General features: G+C 47.2%; 1 protein-coding gene across 7 annotated transcripts in view; it reads left to right on the plus strand.

Moving 5' to 3' along the window:
* Nucleotides 1-18297, plus strand: part of LOC105282206 (Down syndrome cell adhesion molecule-like protein Dscam2) — a 77505-nt gene that overhangs the window by 29678 nt on the left and 29530 nt on the right. For all 7 annotated transcript variants that reach the window (XM_011343993.3, XM_011343990.3, XM_020032579.2 and 4 more), the window contains 6 exons: nt 4696-4813; nt 9732-9975; nt 10569-10773; nt 15909-16205; nt 16646-16756; nt 17168-17326. In XM_011343993.3, coding sequence (XP_011342295.1) covers nt 4696-4813; nt 9732-9975; nt 10569-10773; nt 15909-16205; nt 16646-16756; nt 17168-17326 — 1134 coding nt within the window. The remainder of the gene's footprint in view (nt 1-4695; nt 4814-9731; nt 9976-10568; nt 10774-15908; nt 16206-16645; nt 16757-17167; nt 17327-18297) is intronic.

Raw genomic sequence — 18297 nt, forward strand, 5'->3', positions numbered from 1 at the left:
AGTCGGGTCAGTACGTTAACGCACGAAAAATGAGAGAGAGAGAGAGAGAGAGAGAGAGAGAGAGAGAGAGAGAGAGAGATCGGTGTTATCGGTCCCGTTCATCGTATTGCAAATACAAAGACGGGTTTGTTCCAACAATTATTAAATTTTTCGAAAACGTAAATAGAGGAGAGAGCTCGGACACAGGATATCCGCCGCTTGTCGGACGGTAAATTCCGTTTCCGCCTCGAGCTGGACGTATATCGGACGTATGGCGGAGTTTAATTAAATGTTTACTTTACCCGCAGCCGATCCGATCGATACTGCGGCAATTATACTTCCCATTTTTTTTCATTTCGTGCGAAAGCAACCGAAGGAGAGCGATGAAAGGGGAAAAATTTGTCCCGCGGATCAACGATCTGGTTACGTCCGCGTCATCAAAATGATTAATACGTGCGTTCAAAGCGCTACTGCCATTATGCCGTTTAGATATTTACTCGTATCGAGTAACGAACGCGCGATAAAAATAACGAGAATCACCGTGTTTTCGCCGATTAATTAATATCCGATCAAAGGGAGATCTAAGAGTTAGGACGTCATCAAACAGAGTGGATAATTAATTTCGGAAAGCGCCTCGCCCCTCGCCCCTTTTTACGCCCTCTTGTAATTTGTTCCCCTCATCGCGTCAGTCGCATTAACTCGGATCTTATCTCGCGATAGCGGCGCGGTCGCGAGGGAGGAAAGGAGATAAAAGCGGCGCGTTTAACTGCCGGCGTGAAACCGTCCGGGCGACTTCTTCGACGGTGGTCGACGTTTAATTAGATAAAGAAGCGTCGACGCCCGCGGTACAGCGTTGTGTAAGTTATAGGGAGACTGAATAAACGCACGTGAACGGAAAAAGGTAGAACGAATGGAGTTATCCTGAGCGGTAACCGAGCCGGCTAATGACGTTTCCCTCTTCCTTTGGGACGTCACACTCGAAACCAAGCGGAATTTTAATCGTAACGGTGAATTATCCGCTCGCGCGTATGTATTTTCCGCGCCGTTCCGCCGCAAGGCATCGGCGTGATCGATCCATTAACGTCGAATCTTCCTTTCGGAGCCATTATAAATATCATCATTCATCTATTATTCTTATTTAATATATATTATTCTTATTTTATTTAATTATTCGATTAAAATCGATTTTCCAGCAGGAGCTGCGCGGGTGCGTGGAAATAATAGTTATAATGGAATATTGATCGCCTCGCTCTTTTAGAGTGCAGTATACGCCCGCTGCGCGAGGAACCACTTTACCGGAACCGGCTCCGTGGCGGACGTTCTAGATTTTCAAAAGTCCCTGGGACTCCGAGAAACTTTAGAAAACTAGGAGAATCTCTCGTGTGATATCACAAATTTCGGCGAGACGTGCGGCTTATTTAAAGTTTCCCGTTGCACCGAGAGCGGACGAACTTGTCTCGCCGTGATTCCGAGTGCGTGTCGTTTCTCACTGTGCACTTCCAAGCGTATACATTGCGTTCCGTATCGCGTACGGCGGAGCAATTTGATAGATGTTTGCTCGAAATGACGCTAATTAATTATCACAATTATTGCAGATTTCAGCGACCTATTTTGTAATCGTATCGATAGCGTGATAAATGTATTGTGCTCGAAAGAGTCTCTCGGTTTGAAAGCTGGCAACGTGATACGACTCGGCATCGAGCGAAAATGCATTGCAGCCCATAACCGACGTGCCCGTGCGCTGCTTTACCGTATTCCTAATCACGCAAATATTTCCAACGGACATCAATTAATTATCGCTGTTATTCACTCGCGGGTTAATTACCTCGTGTATCATTTGACGGGTTGCCGAATAAATGCTAAATAATTCGCTGAAAGCGCTCGACAGCGCGATACGCAAGCGGGATAAATATTTGTCTGAAGCGAGCTGCGCGAATAAGGGAACGATGAAAGTGAGGACGATTGATGTGAAAAAGTCCCTCCCTGTCTCCCGGCCGGCTCTCTGTAATCGGATAGTCCGGCATATTTATCTCCCCGCGGGTTTCGAGTTTCCTCAAACGATTCGAACTGCAACAGTCTTAGCGGCTGTAATTATTAAGCGAATAATTTAGTCTAACAAAAGAAGCGATTCAAATTGCAGCGTGCCGCGCTCGCGACGACGACAACGAGCGATCGATCTTGTGACGCGAATCGCCGTCGCGTTATTCTTGAGATATCGAGGTAAAGAACGGGGTTGGGGCGGAAGTGCTCGCTGTCTGTGTGCCGGCGCATAATCAAGCAAGAAAAACCGATCCGACGTGCCCGAGCAAGAATATCTCGGCGCGCAGGCGTTAAAAAATTCACGGGTTTCAATTTTCCCCGAAATGTACGCGCGTTCGCTCATTCGTAATGGGAACCCGGGTATGCGGGTATGGCGCTCCTTCCCCGGTCTCGCGCTCCCCGGTACCACCCACGCGCAGGGGGATGTTTCCCCACTGTAAGATAGAAATTTATGCTAAGCGCACTTACGTACTTAATAACTTAATAATGAAGTTTCCGAGAAATTTGATCGTTTGCATATTTCGGTGCGCCCCGTTTTCTTGTGCGCTCTCTCTCCCTCTCCCTCTCCCTCCCCCATGCACCCCCAACAGGGTCCCCCGTGGCGCACACTAAATTAACCAACATCTCGATGTACAGTAGTTTTCCGGAGTAATGAGGAAACTTTTCGGTGGTATTATCCGACGCGCGTGTAAATCCCATGGCGATGGTCCCGCAGGTGGGTCCACCGAAACCAGAATTCGCACAGCGTTTATTGCACGATGTCGGATAATGCAATATCACGCGCGCATCAGGGAAGATCGTAAAACAATTTCAGCGATACGCGATTCGCTGGCGTAGCCAGGAGCGCAATGCCGGTCTGATTTACCGATCTCGATGCGCGAATTTTACAGGTATTATGGGGTTCCGTACACCGCAGCAGCATCGCTTAGGGCTTGAGGGTCTCGGCAGATTCGGCAACGCCATAATCGATACTCGAACGATAGCTGGACGGTGCATACGACTCCGCTCACGTCTCCGCCCGAGTTTTTACTCGTCCCGGAGTAATCCGTTTTTGTTAAACAACCCCCCCGGATCGGTACCATTTCCCCGTGGTCTCCTCTCTGATGATGATGAAATGAAACCGTAATTTATGGGAGAATTCTATTTACCGAAGTAATGAATATATAATATTAATGAATTAAGACTGATGTGCGCGATATTGTTCGACGCGTATCGACGTTTGCTATTAATTTTCATCATCGCGTTGAAATGATGCACCACACGCGCTCGCTTGTGCAAACGTATCTCAACGTTGACGACAAATATTTTTGTCGCGATGTGCGGAGAAGAACGTGTACGTGTGTGTTGCGCACGTGCGGAACACGACCGACGAGAGTATTCGTCGCCGTAATCCAGCGCATTAATTCCTCGTTAAATGTAACAGCACGTATGCGTCGCTGTCCACACATCATTTGATCGTGAAATAACACACGTGCCAAAGAGGAGAGGGCACTTGAGTATCTATGGGCGAATCAATAAACCACGCTGCATTTCTACCGCAGATATGCGCCGGGCGGATTGAGTGGCTCGATTTTAACGGTGTGCGACGCGAAATAAAAATACACCTACATTTGTAATTGGACAAATGGAATAACCGTGCGCGCGGCCGTGATACGTATCGATACGTTAATGGCGATGCACTCATCTCATTTTTGCCTCGTAACTGTGCCGCATATATCGACCTGTTTAATTAGAAATTTGTCCTGCGTGAGAAAATTCGAATTTCCCGAATAAGGGAAGAACGGAAAGAGAAAGAGCGAGAGAGCGAGAGAGAGAGAAAGAGATGGAATTACCCAGAGTACGTCGGGCGCGAATTAGAAACGCGGAACGATTTACGTAACAATGCAATACTCCAGCTCGCAGTTTACCAGTACGAGGAATATCATAACTGCGTTGCATGCAAGCTTAATTGACGAATACGGTTCGGTCTCTGTTTCCTGAATCATGCCGGTATACGCGATTTTTCGCGCGGTAGCGCGAGGCGCGTTACGAGCCACTTCCGAAAATATCGTTTTAATAGCTCCGTAAAATGGCGTAGTGACCCAGTTTTGAGCGGAAGGAGAGAAAAAAGGGAGAACCTCGCGCCGAGGAATTTCGTTAATGCGGTACGCGAGCAAGTCTCGCGTAAGAAGACGTCGCCGCCGGACGTGTCGCGCCGTTCGGGCGGAACGTAATTTTTCCGACAGTTTTGATAGCGCGTGACATAATTTCAAATTCTCGCCAAAGCGCGAGTGATATACCGCCGTTATCTAGCGTAGTTCCGCCTCATAGTGCGCCGTGTCGTGTAAGACGTGGCGTTATCTGCGACCATAACTCCCCATTAAACGTCGCGCTCGCTGCGTGCACCGAGTCCTGCCTTTTTCCGTCTCGCTTTTCCTCTCCGCTTGCACGATTCCTTCATTTTCCTGCTCTCTCTCTCTTTCTCTCTCTAGCTTGAAGTACCGCGCTTGCTTTTCTTTTCCCTTTTCCCGCAGACACGGTAACGATTTATGAACATATTTTCCGCGTATCACGCGGCAAACCTCCCCAGAATCGATCGCCGAACGTGCGGTGGAGAGCCGGCAGGCTCCCGCGATTTAATCTTCGATTTTGCTCTTGTAATTTGATTTACGCTCTCTGCTTGTCTCCGTTTTTCAGAGATCCGTGGCTCCATGCCGCCCATAATAAACGAGAAGCTGGTGTACATGTCGGCCCGCCTGAAGGATACCGTCGTGATCCCCTGCGTGGCTTACGCCAATCCCACCCCGGTCAACAGGTAAGTCCTCGCAACACCGTCGATCGCAACGAATTCTTCACGTCTAATCAAGTAAATTTAAATAGCAAACAGAATGCACTTTACGTTATTAAAACGCCACTCTGTGCAGGAACTGTTCGCGCAGCGAGACAGATGATCTCCTGCGTAATAACGCGCGGCCGCGCCCTTAAGAATCGCGCGATCAAAATTCATCCAGGATATCGCGCGCGATACTACAATTTCCCGTAATTCCGTAAAGCGGTCATAATTATAATTTAAATGCATTTTTCTTGTGAGACCAGGTCGCCGGTGCGCTTGTTTATCGCCGCGCCGCGCTGCTCGATCTTGGAGCTCGCGTATATAACGCTCGCAGGTTCATAATTAAACGATAAGCAGCCGTTTATTTTCAGCGAGACTTGTCGTAGCGAGTAATCCGCATGTAAAGAACAACACGCGCGTGTGAATTAGAGGCGGTATCGAGAAGATCCGCTCGCGCGGACACGCCGCGCTGATGCGAGTACCACGGGATGCTGCGGACGCGACGTACGTGCGTACATAGATACGACAGCACAGTTGTGAATGGCAGTTAATAACGGAGAGCGACCGCAACGTACACGATAAATATTGACCGTCCAATATTAGGACGAAACTGGCGGAACACGCCGCAACGGATTTCAATTCCCGTTTCCGATTTCGCATGCGGGAATATAAAGTATAAACGAGCAGCGACTGAATTCTGCCTCCATTTTTTCTCCCTCTTTCTCTCTCTCTCTCTCTCTCTCTCCTCTCTTTCTCTCTTGTTCTTGCGTTCACGTGACAGAATCCGCATCGCGGATCCGGATCGTTCCATTTCGTGATTTATATCCCCGCGGTAAATTTCGTTAGCTATTCTTGGAGGAGGGAGCAGAAAGGAAAAATGCAGAACGCGCGGTTAATCGCGTAGAAACTTGTATAACGAGTTTCATCATCGTTGCGGAATCAAACGTTATTCAGCGGGAGATAAGAGAACGGGGCTCATCATACGTGAAATAATATGCTGCCCGCGCGCGTTCACGACGGAATCAGACGCGTGCGATTTAACCGTGTTTTGCGTTTCGCGTCGAGCGAGAACTGCGACCGACAGCCGTGACGGGGAAATTGGAATCTTTGTGCAAACAGACGAACATGCGGACGGTGCTCGCTCGCCGCTAGACGTGTACATCTCTCTCTGTCTCCCTCTCTCCGTCTCTCTTTCTCTCCTATGAGGTCTGTGTTTTCCTTATATTAATGCTAATTTTAAACATAGATCCGGCCGGGATATTTCGTACGATATGAGTTTCTCGTGCGGAAACGCGAGAGTTCATCGACACGCGGACTTATGTCGGAGGACCGACCCAGGAGAGGGTGAAGGTAAACCAAATGGAAGGCGGTATGATGTAATGTAACGTGGGAAGAGTCCGCTTCTCCGCGTACCGAATATTAAATATTACGATAACGACCGACTCTCTCTCTTATTTCTCTCTCTTTCTCTCTCTCTCTTGTTCTCTGGAGATATTATCCTCTCGTGTTCGCTCCGATCGCGATATATTTATCCATCGCGAGCGTAACGAAGGTAAGAACTGCACGGAATAACGACGAGATCGATGCAGGAAGATACCGCGACTTCTGCTGCACGTTGACGTCGACGCAAATGCGCCGGAAAGGGAAGTGGGCGGTAAGCGAACTGCGGAACTTGTTGCGTGGCGGGTAGAAGCGTGTTATTACAGCGGATTACGCGATTAGCAACTAGTTCGGCTCTATCATTGATGCCGCGAGGGCGCCGTACACGGGATCGCGCGGTAATCAAACTTGCGTCGTACGGAAACGCATGGTAGTTGCATGGTCGCGCAATTGCGCTTGGAAAGACCCACCATGGACGGACGGCACACACCGGCAATCGATCGATCGAGAATGCTTCCTCATCTAATTCCATTTTATTTTATGATTTTTTTCCGCGTATGGATATCCTTTTTCTCGGTTATTTCGCTTTATTTTATATATCTCCGGTTCTCTCTCTCTCCCTCTCTCTCTTTCTCTTTCTCGCTGTTTCTCTTGCGCGTGCACCGTAATGCAAAATGAAAATTTCAACGTCGCCGGCAGAACATATCGGCGGAACTTTGATCGCACGCACGTGAAATTTGCAGAATCGATGCGGATAGAGCGATGCGGTTTGACTGCTGTACTCGCGTACATACGCGCGCGCGTGCAGATTGGCGGCTCTGTGCGCACTGCACGCGCACGACGACGGGCAGCCCGGGGATGAACGAAGATAGTCGGAAGATATATAGACGTCGGGAGAGCTGTATGGGTAGCGCAAACAAACCGACCGCTGATTACAGAGACTGCTTCTGACAGCCCATCAAATATTCCGCATTTACGTATACGTCGACGTCACTGAGTATTCCATGCTTGTGTTCATCAACCGCTCGTTCCTCTCCCCTCGTTCTCCAACAGCCGCCCTCTTCTTCCGCGTCGCCTGCCTACCTCCTGTGCTCCTCATCCTCCTCATCTAGCCATCTCTTCCGCGGGTTGATTTAGTCGACGGAAGAGAGCTGGGGAGAGACTAGAGAAGGCGTAGATAGGGATAAGGGATACGGAACGGAAGGGGGAGGAAGAGCGGAGGAAGAGGGACAAGGGGTGAGAGAGAACGGGTGGAGGATGAAGAGGACGAGGAACGAGAAGACGAAGGCGGGGAGGAAGCGAGAGGGAAAGAACGAGCGAGAGTCGGAGGGTTCGCCGCGACGCGCAGAGGCTTCCATCCCTCCGGGTTCCCTCGCACTCGAGCATCCCCGTATCCCATCTCCTTCCCTCGCCAATTTCCCTCCGTAAATTCGATTATCTATAGGTATACTCCTCATCCTACCCATGGCTCCACTTCTGCCATGCCGACGACGACGACGACGACGACGATGCCACCGCCATCTCCGCTGCGACTCTCGTCGGCCTCTACCTCCTCATCGTCATCGTCCTCATCATCGTCGTCCTCCTACATCTCTTCTCCCGGATGCGGAGTAAGCAAGACCTCGGGCCACGATATGGTTTAGCGGATTTCTAAACCACGTGGGGCCGATCGTCGAGCGTAAAGAGGAGAAACTGGATCGAGGGAGAGAGAAAGCGAGAGAGAAAGAGAGGGTGGTTATCCTGCGCGCGCGCGCGAGAAGGACGATGCCCGGGGCTAATGGCGCGTTACGAGCAATCGCGGAAAGATGAACTGGCTCTATTCGGCCCCGAGATAAACTTCCCGCAGGGCGATAAGGGAATTTCGCATTGGGATCGATCTAGATGCTGCCCCGTCGACTTAAAAGCGAGGTAAAAGTAAACTCGTTTCGTGTTATCAAAGTAGCCGGTATTCTCGTTTCGTTGACCGGTCCTGCTTAATTGGAGATATGGCTGATTTAACTGCGCCGTTAGGAAGAGAATCCCTTATTTATTATTGGGCGCATCCATCTTTCATACTTTTTGTAATCTTATAAATTGGGCGACACTTCGTTAATTGGAATATTTCATTTGGATTCAAAGCAATTTTTTGCTCTTTGGCATGCTTGAGAATAAACTCATTGTATGTTGCTAAAGGGAGACAGCGCGTTTTTCAACTAATCTCATTTAATTAAAATCAAAAGAGCATGTTTGAAATGCGTCCGCGTTATATTAAAAATTCATGTGGATCCGGCTGCACAAATGCTGCATATGCGAGTTCGTTAAAAGCACGCTGGTTGACGAATAGATACGAATCGCAGAGAAAAACGGCAGGCAGCTTGAAATTTTCATCAGTGTCCGCCGATATTGTTGTGGCAATCGCGACAGGATTGATAAGATATGATTCCGTCGACATTTACCACTTCAACACGTGAATTTTCTATTATTCTATTTCCAATTTTCATCTTGCCGCATTCCAATCAAATTTATTATCATTTATCAACGATGTGACAATGCACAATAGCGTTAACATATCTCTTTATCGTGAATTGTCGCAAACGACTGATAATTCCACGCGAACTGATACACGTAGCCGACATGCATGCATCTCGTTGCGGCCACAGATAAGGTCAAAGGTCGCGCGTGCTCGCCGAAGATCGATTGGATTATCCCGTCTGGTGAGGCTGGTCTCAATCGAGGTAACCGGACGCTTTGAATTTTCAATTAAGACGGACGCCGAAAGCCGGCGCAGCTATGCGCGATCGCGTCCCGTGAAAATCGCGGCTGATCGATCCGTACCGCGTACCCGCGCGTTTCATCCCCGGATAAAGCGGTCCGCAGCTCCTCCGTGGGATTTCGATCGGCGATTTGCAAATTTGCGCTACGATTGCCTGGGTAAATAATCACGCGCGGCGCGGATATCATTAAAATGAACGTCCCTTAAAAAGGGAACCTCTCGAAAACGCGAGACGGCGTATCTCGCCCTGTCGTACACACGTGGGCGAACAATCGCGTACGGGGTAGTGCAGCCACCATGTAGGCTGCATGTATGTGTGTGTTGTGTGTGTGTGTGCGTAATCGTACAATAGCGGGGAAATGCATTCGGCCTTTCCAGTGAAACAATAGTTATTTTGTGGTAAGAGCGTGTGTGCGGCGAAGAGATAGAGTTTCGGTTGGTCGGTTGGCCGGCTGGACGAACGAACGAACGGACGGACGGATGGACGGACGTTGCATACGTACGTACGTTTTCCAGATCTCGCCGGTTAGGCAACTATAATAATAACGTCGCCGCTTTGACGTGAAGCGTGGAAAATGGTAATTTGCATACACATTGTCGGGACACGTGAGTCGCGGAACAATGCCGGAGTCGGTTCGAGCGCTAGTTCGAGTGTCCGCTTGCGACGCTCTTATTCGGCGACTCGGTCGGACGGAACGACGCGACTCACAGACTCGGAGACTAAATGCAGATTAAATGCAAAGACTCGTTAATGAAATGCCTTTGCAGATGGTACTGCAACAGGAATCAGCGGGAGGAGCCGATCGAGGAGTCGTCGGGCCATTACGTGGCGCGAGACGGTTCCCTGATCATCCAGAACGTCGAGGAGAACGACGCCGGTTCCTACATGTGCGTCGCCAGCAATTCCGAGGGCAGCGAAACTTTGGAGATCAGATTAACGGTGTCCGCGCCGTTAAGTGTTCATGTGCAGCCGACGATACAGACCGTCGATCTGGGGAAATCCGCCTATCTGGTAATTACCCGTCATCGACACCGATCGACTCGAGACCGAGCATGATACCATCCTGTTCAACCCCAACGCGCGTAATCTCGTAAAGAAAAAAATACGAAGGTGGGGAATACTCCCAAGGAATTCGATTCGCGTACGATCACGGGAACTATAACAAATAAGAGCTCGAACATCGTTCCCGAGCTTCGGGCATCTCTCTCTCCTATCCATTCCTATCCGGGTTTAAGAATTTACGGGGAATCGACGGTGCATAATATCGTGCGCCTCGATCGCAGTTATAAATATTTACTGCGGCGTTTTCCGCGTCTATCTGTAAAGCGCTGTAAACCGGCGCCGATGACGCGGGAAATGAATCCGCACGCGGCGGAAATTAACGGCGCGGCTTCGGAAAATGCGCTTCGTAATATACGTGTATACCTTCAGGGAGAAAGAGAGAGAGAGAGGGAGGGAGGGAGCGCGCGCGCAGGGAGATCTCGTGATTCTCTCGCCGAGAGGCGCGGATTCAACGAGGGTATTCTTTGTCCGCATCCGCGCCCGCGCGAATTCCCTCCCTTTCTTGATTCTCATCAGTTCCTTCCGTTTAAACCTCTTTGCAGACGTGCACGGCAAGTGGATTTCCGCAAGCGGCGCTCTATTGGCTGAAGGACGGTCAGCCATTGAGAACGGGCGCCCGCGTAAGGACCGTCTCCAGCGAGCGCATTTCCGTGACGTCGGTTGCGCGAGAGGACCGCGGCATGTACCAGTGCTTCGTGCGGAACGAATACGAAATGGCTCAAGGAATCGCGGAGTTGCGCTTAGGGGGTGAGTACCGCGCGTTTGCAGTTAGAGCGCGATATGCACCATGACATTTGAAAAGGCGAGCTCGAGTAGTGTGAACGATTCTGAGAGTTGGAAGGGTCGTATGAAAATAATATCTTGATGATATAGACACAATGATATAGACTCTATGATATTATTAATCTATGGAATAATATTGTATCGAATAATATTATCGAATAATATATACTTAAGCTAAAGTATTGTTGAAGGGAGAAAGACATTTCCTGGAGAGAAATATCTTGAGGCGAATATAAATTATAATATGACGTAATTTATAAAATAATATGGATATAATGGAGAACACGAGAAAGAATAATGCATAATGCATTTTTCATCACTCGATCATCCTAGACTATCCTCGAATTACCTATCCTTGAATTACCGTTATTGAAGTAACAGCCCGTGTGTAGTTAATCCTTCAGTTACAGGAGAATTTATGTCAGTGGCTACTGTAACTACCTGTCGATTTCAGTAAAAGAGAATCGCTTGTTTGTGCGAACGATTGGTTTCGCGTGGTGATGGCTTGCTGTTGGTTAATGCAGCGGAACTCTTCCCCATACGAGATCCATTCCACGGCTCGCGTGCCATTCCATCGTAACGCATTTTCCATCAGGAGGCAGCACGAGTTCCCTGCAGGCTACGTGCCATTTTTGCGGGGAAGTGCCCTCATCGCTCTTCCGATTGTGCTTTGCCGAGCGTGCTTCCATTTGTGGAACGATAATCGTGGTCTCGGTTTCGATTAACTCCGGTTGAATTTCGTTAACGGCGGCAGTAGTCGCGGCTACGCCAATCGCATTATTCCCATTCTGACGATTGTTTCCAACTACCTAATCCTACGTGCTACGATTTCCGGGATTCCTCGAAATCATGTTTTACAATTTATGAATCGCAAAGCTATGTCGCTCGACAGACCGCTCGGTCACGAATCAGGCGGATTTATCATCGTTATCCGCAGATCATCGACGCAAATTGAAATCAAGAACGCGGTTAAAAGACTATCACTTAACGATTCTCGCGGGCAGCCGCGCGTTTATCACGGGAATCAAGAGTTCGAGCGAGCGATCGCATGTTTGGCGAGCCTGATCAGAAACTTGGTTTGCTCGCGGTTCGAAAACGTTGGTTAACGCTGCGGGACTCGGTGCACGTGTGCTGACATGGGTTTGCCTGTTTGCGCGGTCTTCTCTCGTAACGTATTTTCCATCGGTCGGTCGTTTCGCCGCGGGATACGTGCCATTTTTGTAGGAAAATGGCCTCGTTTGCGCTGCCCGTAACCAGACCTACCTACCCGGTCGCGTATCAATGTCCGACAGACAACCGCACGACTCGCGAATTTGCCCCAGAATATAATAAAAGCGATTTACGATACGCGTCCCTCAGTGATAACGTCACAGCCAAGTATCGGACGGGACTCCGCGGATGACACATGACACGTGGCTACACGTTCTGTAACTTAAAACACAGTATTCCACGCCGAAAAAGAACTAGGCCACTCCTGGTGAAAATTTCCACGAATATATAAAAGCGACCTTTTTATCTTTTATATACTGTGTGTCTTCCCCTTTCGCTTTCTTGCTTTCTCTTTTCTTTCTCCCCTATTATTATTATTAATATCTATCAATCGTATCGCATTATTATACTATATAAAGGCTATTATAATTAATTATGTTTAATAAATTCACATTTGCGATGCGAGGTATAATATAATTTTTTATTGAAATCTGGAATATATAATTCTCGCGGCGGTCCTCAAGTTTTTATTTTATAGTACCACTCACCCCCTCTTGTCAAGGAAATTGCTGCTGGCAGTAGAGGACTGGGACTGGGTGTCGGGCTCGGTGCCGTTCTTACGAGCGATTTGTACATTTCCGGAAGTTCGTGCGGGCTTTCGCGGCCATTAACCTTTATACGGTCGGCGTTTGGTAACTTTTACGATCTTCGAAACTTTAAATTTTCTTTCAAAATCGCTTATAGCCACCCACTACCGCCCGGCTGCCGTTGCCGTTGCGTCGAAAACGGTGGTACCGATTCAGACGCCATGTACACGTACAGTTTGTTTCTTTCTGCACCATAAGACGAGTATTTCAGATATCGCGAGCTACTACTTTCTTCCTTCCCTCTTATCACGGTCTTCGCCCGTTCGATTTCCCAATAATTCCGTCTGCCCGTTTCCTTCCCCCGTACGCTTGTGGAGAAACGACAGTCTACTACATCTCATGAATTATAACATTTTTTTAATACATCGCATTAATATGCAATATAAATTAGTTGGGCGCCCGGATTGTTTTTATATGCCGATACAATTTCTGTTCGATAATTAACCCGCTGATACCGAGCGTGACCCGGCGTATCATTTTCGGGGCGATAGAAAAAAAGAGGGTGTAACGGGCGTAACGACGTTTCGTCGCAAAACTGCACTGACGCGTCTGCGTCGCATTAGCGATGTCGCGCGTAATCGCTATTCATATCCGGTAATGAAGCCGTCGGCCGTCGCGCTTACGGCGGCGGATAGAAAATTAGTAATTTACGTCGTCCAACTTCGTAGCCGGCTGCCTATTACCTTGTCATTAGGATTCTTCCCGGTCTCCATGATTTCTAAGCTGCGGGGCACAGAGCGTACGTTACGGTGGGGGATCGCTCGCAAGCGCACGATAGGATAGTTAGTACCTACTACTACCGCCCTGGATTTGCATACGCTAACGAGATTCCTGCGGTTTTGCCGATGCTTTGCATGCTAGCCGCGCGCGATTCCGTCCCGGCGCGACGCGACGCGACGCCGCGCGACTACCCGACTACGTCTATTTATTATGCGTCATAGATACGTCAGAGATGAAAGCTGGCCGCTGAGAGGTGAGTGCATCTCGACGAATTTGCGAATTTATCATCAGTCCCTCCCCCTCCCTTCTTCTTCTTCGACTATGCACGCGCGGAATCTTGCATGGCAATTTTAATGTAATTCTCATCTCGTCGAGGCGGGATTTCGCTTCGCTACACCTCCCCGCTGGAGCAGCTCACCTGTCAGGGTTGACCTGGGAAGAATATATCGGCCGTATCTCGCACAAATCACACTTTATCACGTCATTTCTCCGAAACCCTCTTTGACGTTTAATTTAATGAACTTTAATCTGAAACGCGGTTATATAGTGTTTGCGCGTTTCAGTGAGAATGTCGGCTGTGCACGCGAGTAATTCCTCGCGCGCTTGTTTCCATGGTACCGGTATTATTCCCTGAAATTTGGAGAGAACAAGCAGGTCCTGTGCAACGCCAGTTAATATTAGATAAAGTGTACGCAAGAAAATGATATTGATCTTTATAGTTATGGATCTCGGACAAATATCTTTCCAGCTTTAGAATTATTTTGGACCCGCGGGATTTTGGAGAGAGTGTGTAAACGAGAGGACCCACAATTACGTACCACAGGGATGCATTATTCGCAAAATCATTACGATTATGAGATATGTGTTAAATTATCATATTATAATATCAGATTATAATTCTGTCATAATTATATTATATTATATATATATATATATATATATATATATATATATATAATTCATTATCTGTTATATAACATTTCTGTTATGTTTAGAGATGTTATAATATAATAGAATAATACAGTGAAAGTTATCTCTCCGTGATAATATCGTGACGCAACTGATACTTTCTGTCTCTTGCTTCTACAAATATCTCAACGAACAAAATTGCACTATAACAATTGCACTATAACGAGATTTTCAATCGTTATTTATAATGAAATTTTCGTGTTTTCGCTACGATAACGTACATTGTAATGTTTCATTACAATATCATTACTAAAGCATAGCAGTTTTGAATGCTTGTTCGCCACAGTAAGAAAAGCACGGCGCGAAATTTCTTCTCGGGCATGCCAAGCGTGCAGCAGTAGCGAGACGGAATAATTAGTCGGTCTGGATTGTTAATTTACTAATGAAACTCCACGTATCTCAATTATATATGAGCAAACTGGTATGCTTGACCCGGCGAGTCTCTAATTTTTGCTTATCGAATTAATATTTCTGCTAAATTATTGTTAATTCAATCCTTTTCCGCCTTTCGCAAAGTTTTCATAAAATAATTAAAATTGATAGCTGTATAAAATAGATGGAGCGACAGATATATCGCATTCCCTGCGAGTTATGCATCTCTCGTGTCGACAACGTTGCCGCAAAGAAGCGGGCTGAAATATCGTTCTTATCATAAATATTCATCAGTATCGATATCAATAACGCCGTCGGCGATAAAGAGATTCTCTTTGCGAATAAATACGAAAACTTTCGGTGAAACTGACGTTACCTTTCAGTGGATATACTTTCGTGTTATGGAGTTCACGAATTTATCATCACGTCATTTCAAGAGCCAAAGAAAGAGAACTGCAGCACTGCTGCAAAACACGTGCGAATAATTCACAGAATTACTTGTAAATGTCGTTCCCAAATATTTATATACATACCTTAATTGAACTACTACTTATCTTAATTTATCTTACTTATCCTACTTATCTTAATTTAATTGGTTTTTAATTGTGATATTGTTCCAGCTTTTCCGCATCTGTTCTTTTGCACGCAGCAATTTACGCACCTATACAATCCACCATAGAATATAATTTTCACCATCATTCTTGCAAATTAATTTAATCTAGTTTTCTTGATTATAGTTATTCTTGAATATTATTAAAACCACTATATTTTTAAATATTATTTTTGTAAATAACCTTGCAGACCGACGAGATATTGTTAATTACCGAAGTTTTTTTTCATTTCAACTATCAGACTATTTCATTTTTTCAGACCATTTAATTTCGCGGAACGACGAGATATTGCCGACAATTGACATAGTTTTTCATTTAGATTATTTTTAAATGGTTTCGCAGAGAGAACGACGAGAGTTAGGTCGCGGACTTAAATTCATGTGGTTGGCTTTTACGTCGGACAATTGATTCGGACGCGCGTATAAAAGAGGACGTATGAAAGAGAGGTAAAAAAAAGGGAGCGCGAAAATAGACATATGGACGTGAGAGTAACGCTCGGAGGGAGGACAATCGGGGGATGAAGGGAAGTTTGGAGGATGCGTAATCTCACCCCCATAACGTCTGTTAACAGAGATCGCGCCGCAGCTGGTCTACAGGTTTATTGAACAGACAATGCGGCCCGGTCCATCGGTTTCTCTGAAATGCAGCGCCGCAGGTAATCCCACGCCGCAAATTTCTTGGCTGCTGGATGGGTTCGAGCTCCCGCAAAACGACAGGCTCCTGATTGGCCAATACGTGACCGTGTACGGGGATGTAATATCGCACGTTAATATCACGACCGTGAAGGCGGAAGACGGCGGCGAATATGAGTGCATCGCCAGCAGCCGCGCCGGCAAAAGCCGGCACTCAGCACGGCTCAATATTTACGGTGAGTCAGCGCGAGAGTCGAGTCAACGGTCAAATGCATTTTACGAAATTAGAAAGGCTCCCACACAGCAGGACCACGCACCTGGACCCCTAAAGGAAAAAGTTAGTGTGATTTATTCCCAGACATTTTCTCCGGCAGAAATAAAACCTTCTTTTACGTCGCTAAACATGATCTCGTAAATTTGAAATTGTAAACTTAGACTTCGAGACTAGAAATTATTCTTGCACAGACAGAAATTATTAATCAATTGTAATATAATTAAATAATTTCTTATTTTTTTATAATTTTCTAGATTATTATAATCTTTCTATAATTGAGTAAAGATAAGAATACATTGTCTCTTCCTTTACAAAAGCGCAGTCTACTCGACTTTATACTGCTTCACGTGTGGCTGGAGGTAATAGCCACGTGTAACGACCTTTACTCCTTTCTAATCTCAGGACTACCACATGTCAGGCGGATGCCACCCGTTTCAGCGGTGGCGGGGAAGCAACTGTATATCAAGTGCCCCGTAGCCGGTTATCCCATTGAATCGATAGTGTGGGAGAAAGGTAAGCGTCATGCGTCATTTCTGTTAATCCCCGATCGAATAGCGCTACTTCAATCGCCTCAGTTTTTCGATATTTCTATTGCGGACGCGTTGAAATTCACCAAGCTGGCTCGTCGCTGCATTTTCATTCATTGATAATCCCTATTTATATTCACAACAAACAGATTACACGGTGGCAGCCACCAAATTTGCCAGGTTCCATCTTATCTGTTTACGCTTCGAAATTAGCCTGCGCGATTAAGGGCTAATCGGTACGTGGCCGAAATATTTACGCCCCTCCCTGCAACGAAACAGCACATTATTATCGAACGCCTCGAATATTCTCGGTAGCAGAAAGAGAGAGAGTGTATGTGTGTGTGTGTGAGAGAGAGAATCTCTCGCATGTAACGATAACGATGCTGTGTGTTATCAGGGGACGTAAAACTCCCTACCGACATCAGGCAAAGAGTGGCCAACGGTACCCTGTTCATCGACACCGTGCAACGCAACGCCGATCAGGGCACATACACATGCACTGCCAAGAACAAACACAATTATACATCGCAAGGCTCAGTCGAAGTGCGTGTTCTAGGTAAGTAAACATGCCTGACATTGTAGTCTCCGCATAATTTCCATCCCCCGCGATATTGCGAGCAATTTTCGCGGAACTCGCAATTTTCAGACGCGAAATTAATCGGACACGGAAAACTCGACGCGCTCGCGCTCGCACTGAACAGCGCGGTTCCAGTCTCTTTCGGCCGAAATGGAAAACCGATCAATCACAATTGTCGTGATCGAGATAATAACTTTTTTCACGATCGTACATTTGTAACGCGGCGTACATACCTCTCTGCGATTGATATCGAGCGTTGCGTGCGATTATTTAATTGCCGATATTTCTGCACGATCGTTACATGGCGCGTCCCGCATAAAAGTACGCACACATGTATGAGACGCAAACGTCGAGAGTAACTTTTCTTTCGAGAAATCGGATTCACCGTGAGATATTGATCCTCGGAGAGAGACGAGGACCACCACGAAGGCGGACGGAAGAGTCGCTCGCGCAATAGCACGACATTATTCGACGGGCTTTTTGTAATTTGCCACGCCGGGATATCGTAGCGCGCGATTACGCGTATCACGGATGTGCGCTAATATGCGTCCTCCCTTTGTCGAACGTATTAACTATCCATTGGCCCGCCCGTCGGCCAACCGTATTAATTGCAGCTCGTTTATACATAACGGTCCGGGCGTACGCATTTGTGCGCGCACCGCCGAATTTATCTTTACATAATGTTTCTATTAGGTTCATCGAGAGTACACAAATTCTCGATGGCGCGTTGTTTGACGTTGGGCGGGATTAATTAGTGCGGGACAACATCGAGTCTTCGGTTTATCGCATTGCGCATCGTCCCTCGGAACGTTCACCCTCGCGCGGGCCAAACGCATCCATCGATCTATCGATCGTACTCGCGCGTACGCGACTGACGCAGCTGAATATGGACGCGCGCGCGGTTTGCGCAAAAAATCAGAATGGAAGTTTTCACGTTACCAGGGAAATAT

Source organism: Ooceraea biroi, chromosome 12, assembly GCF_003672135.1.
Source record: "Ooceraea biroi isolate clonal line C1 chromosome 12, Obir_v5.4, whole genome shotgun sequence".
Taxonomy (NCBI): Eukaryota; Metazoa; Arthropoda; class Insecta; order Hymenoptera; family Formicidae; genus Ooceraea; species Ooceraea biroi.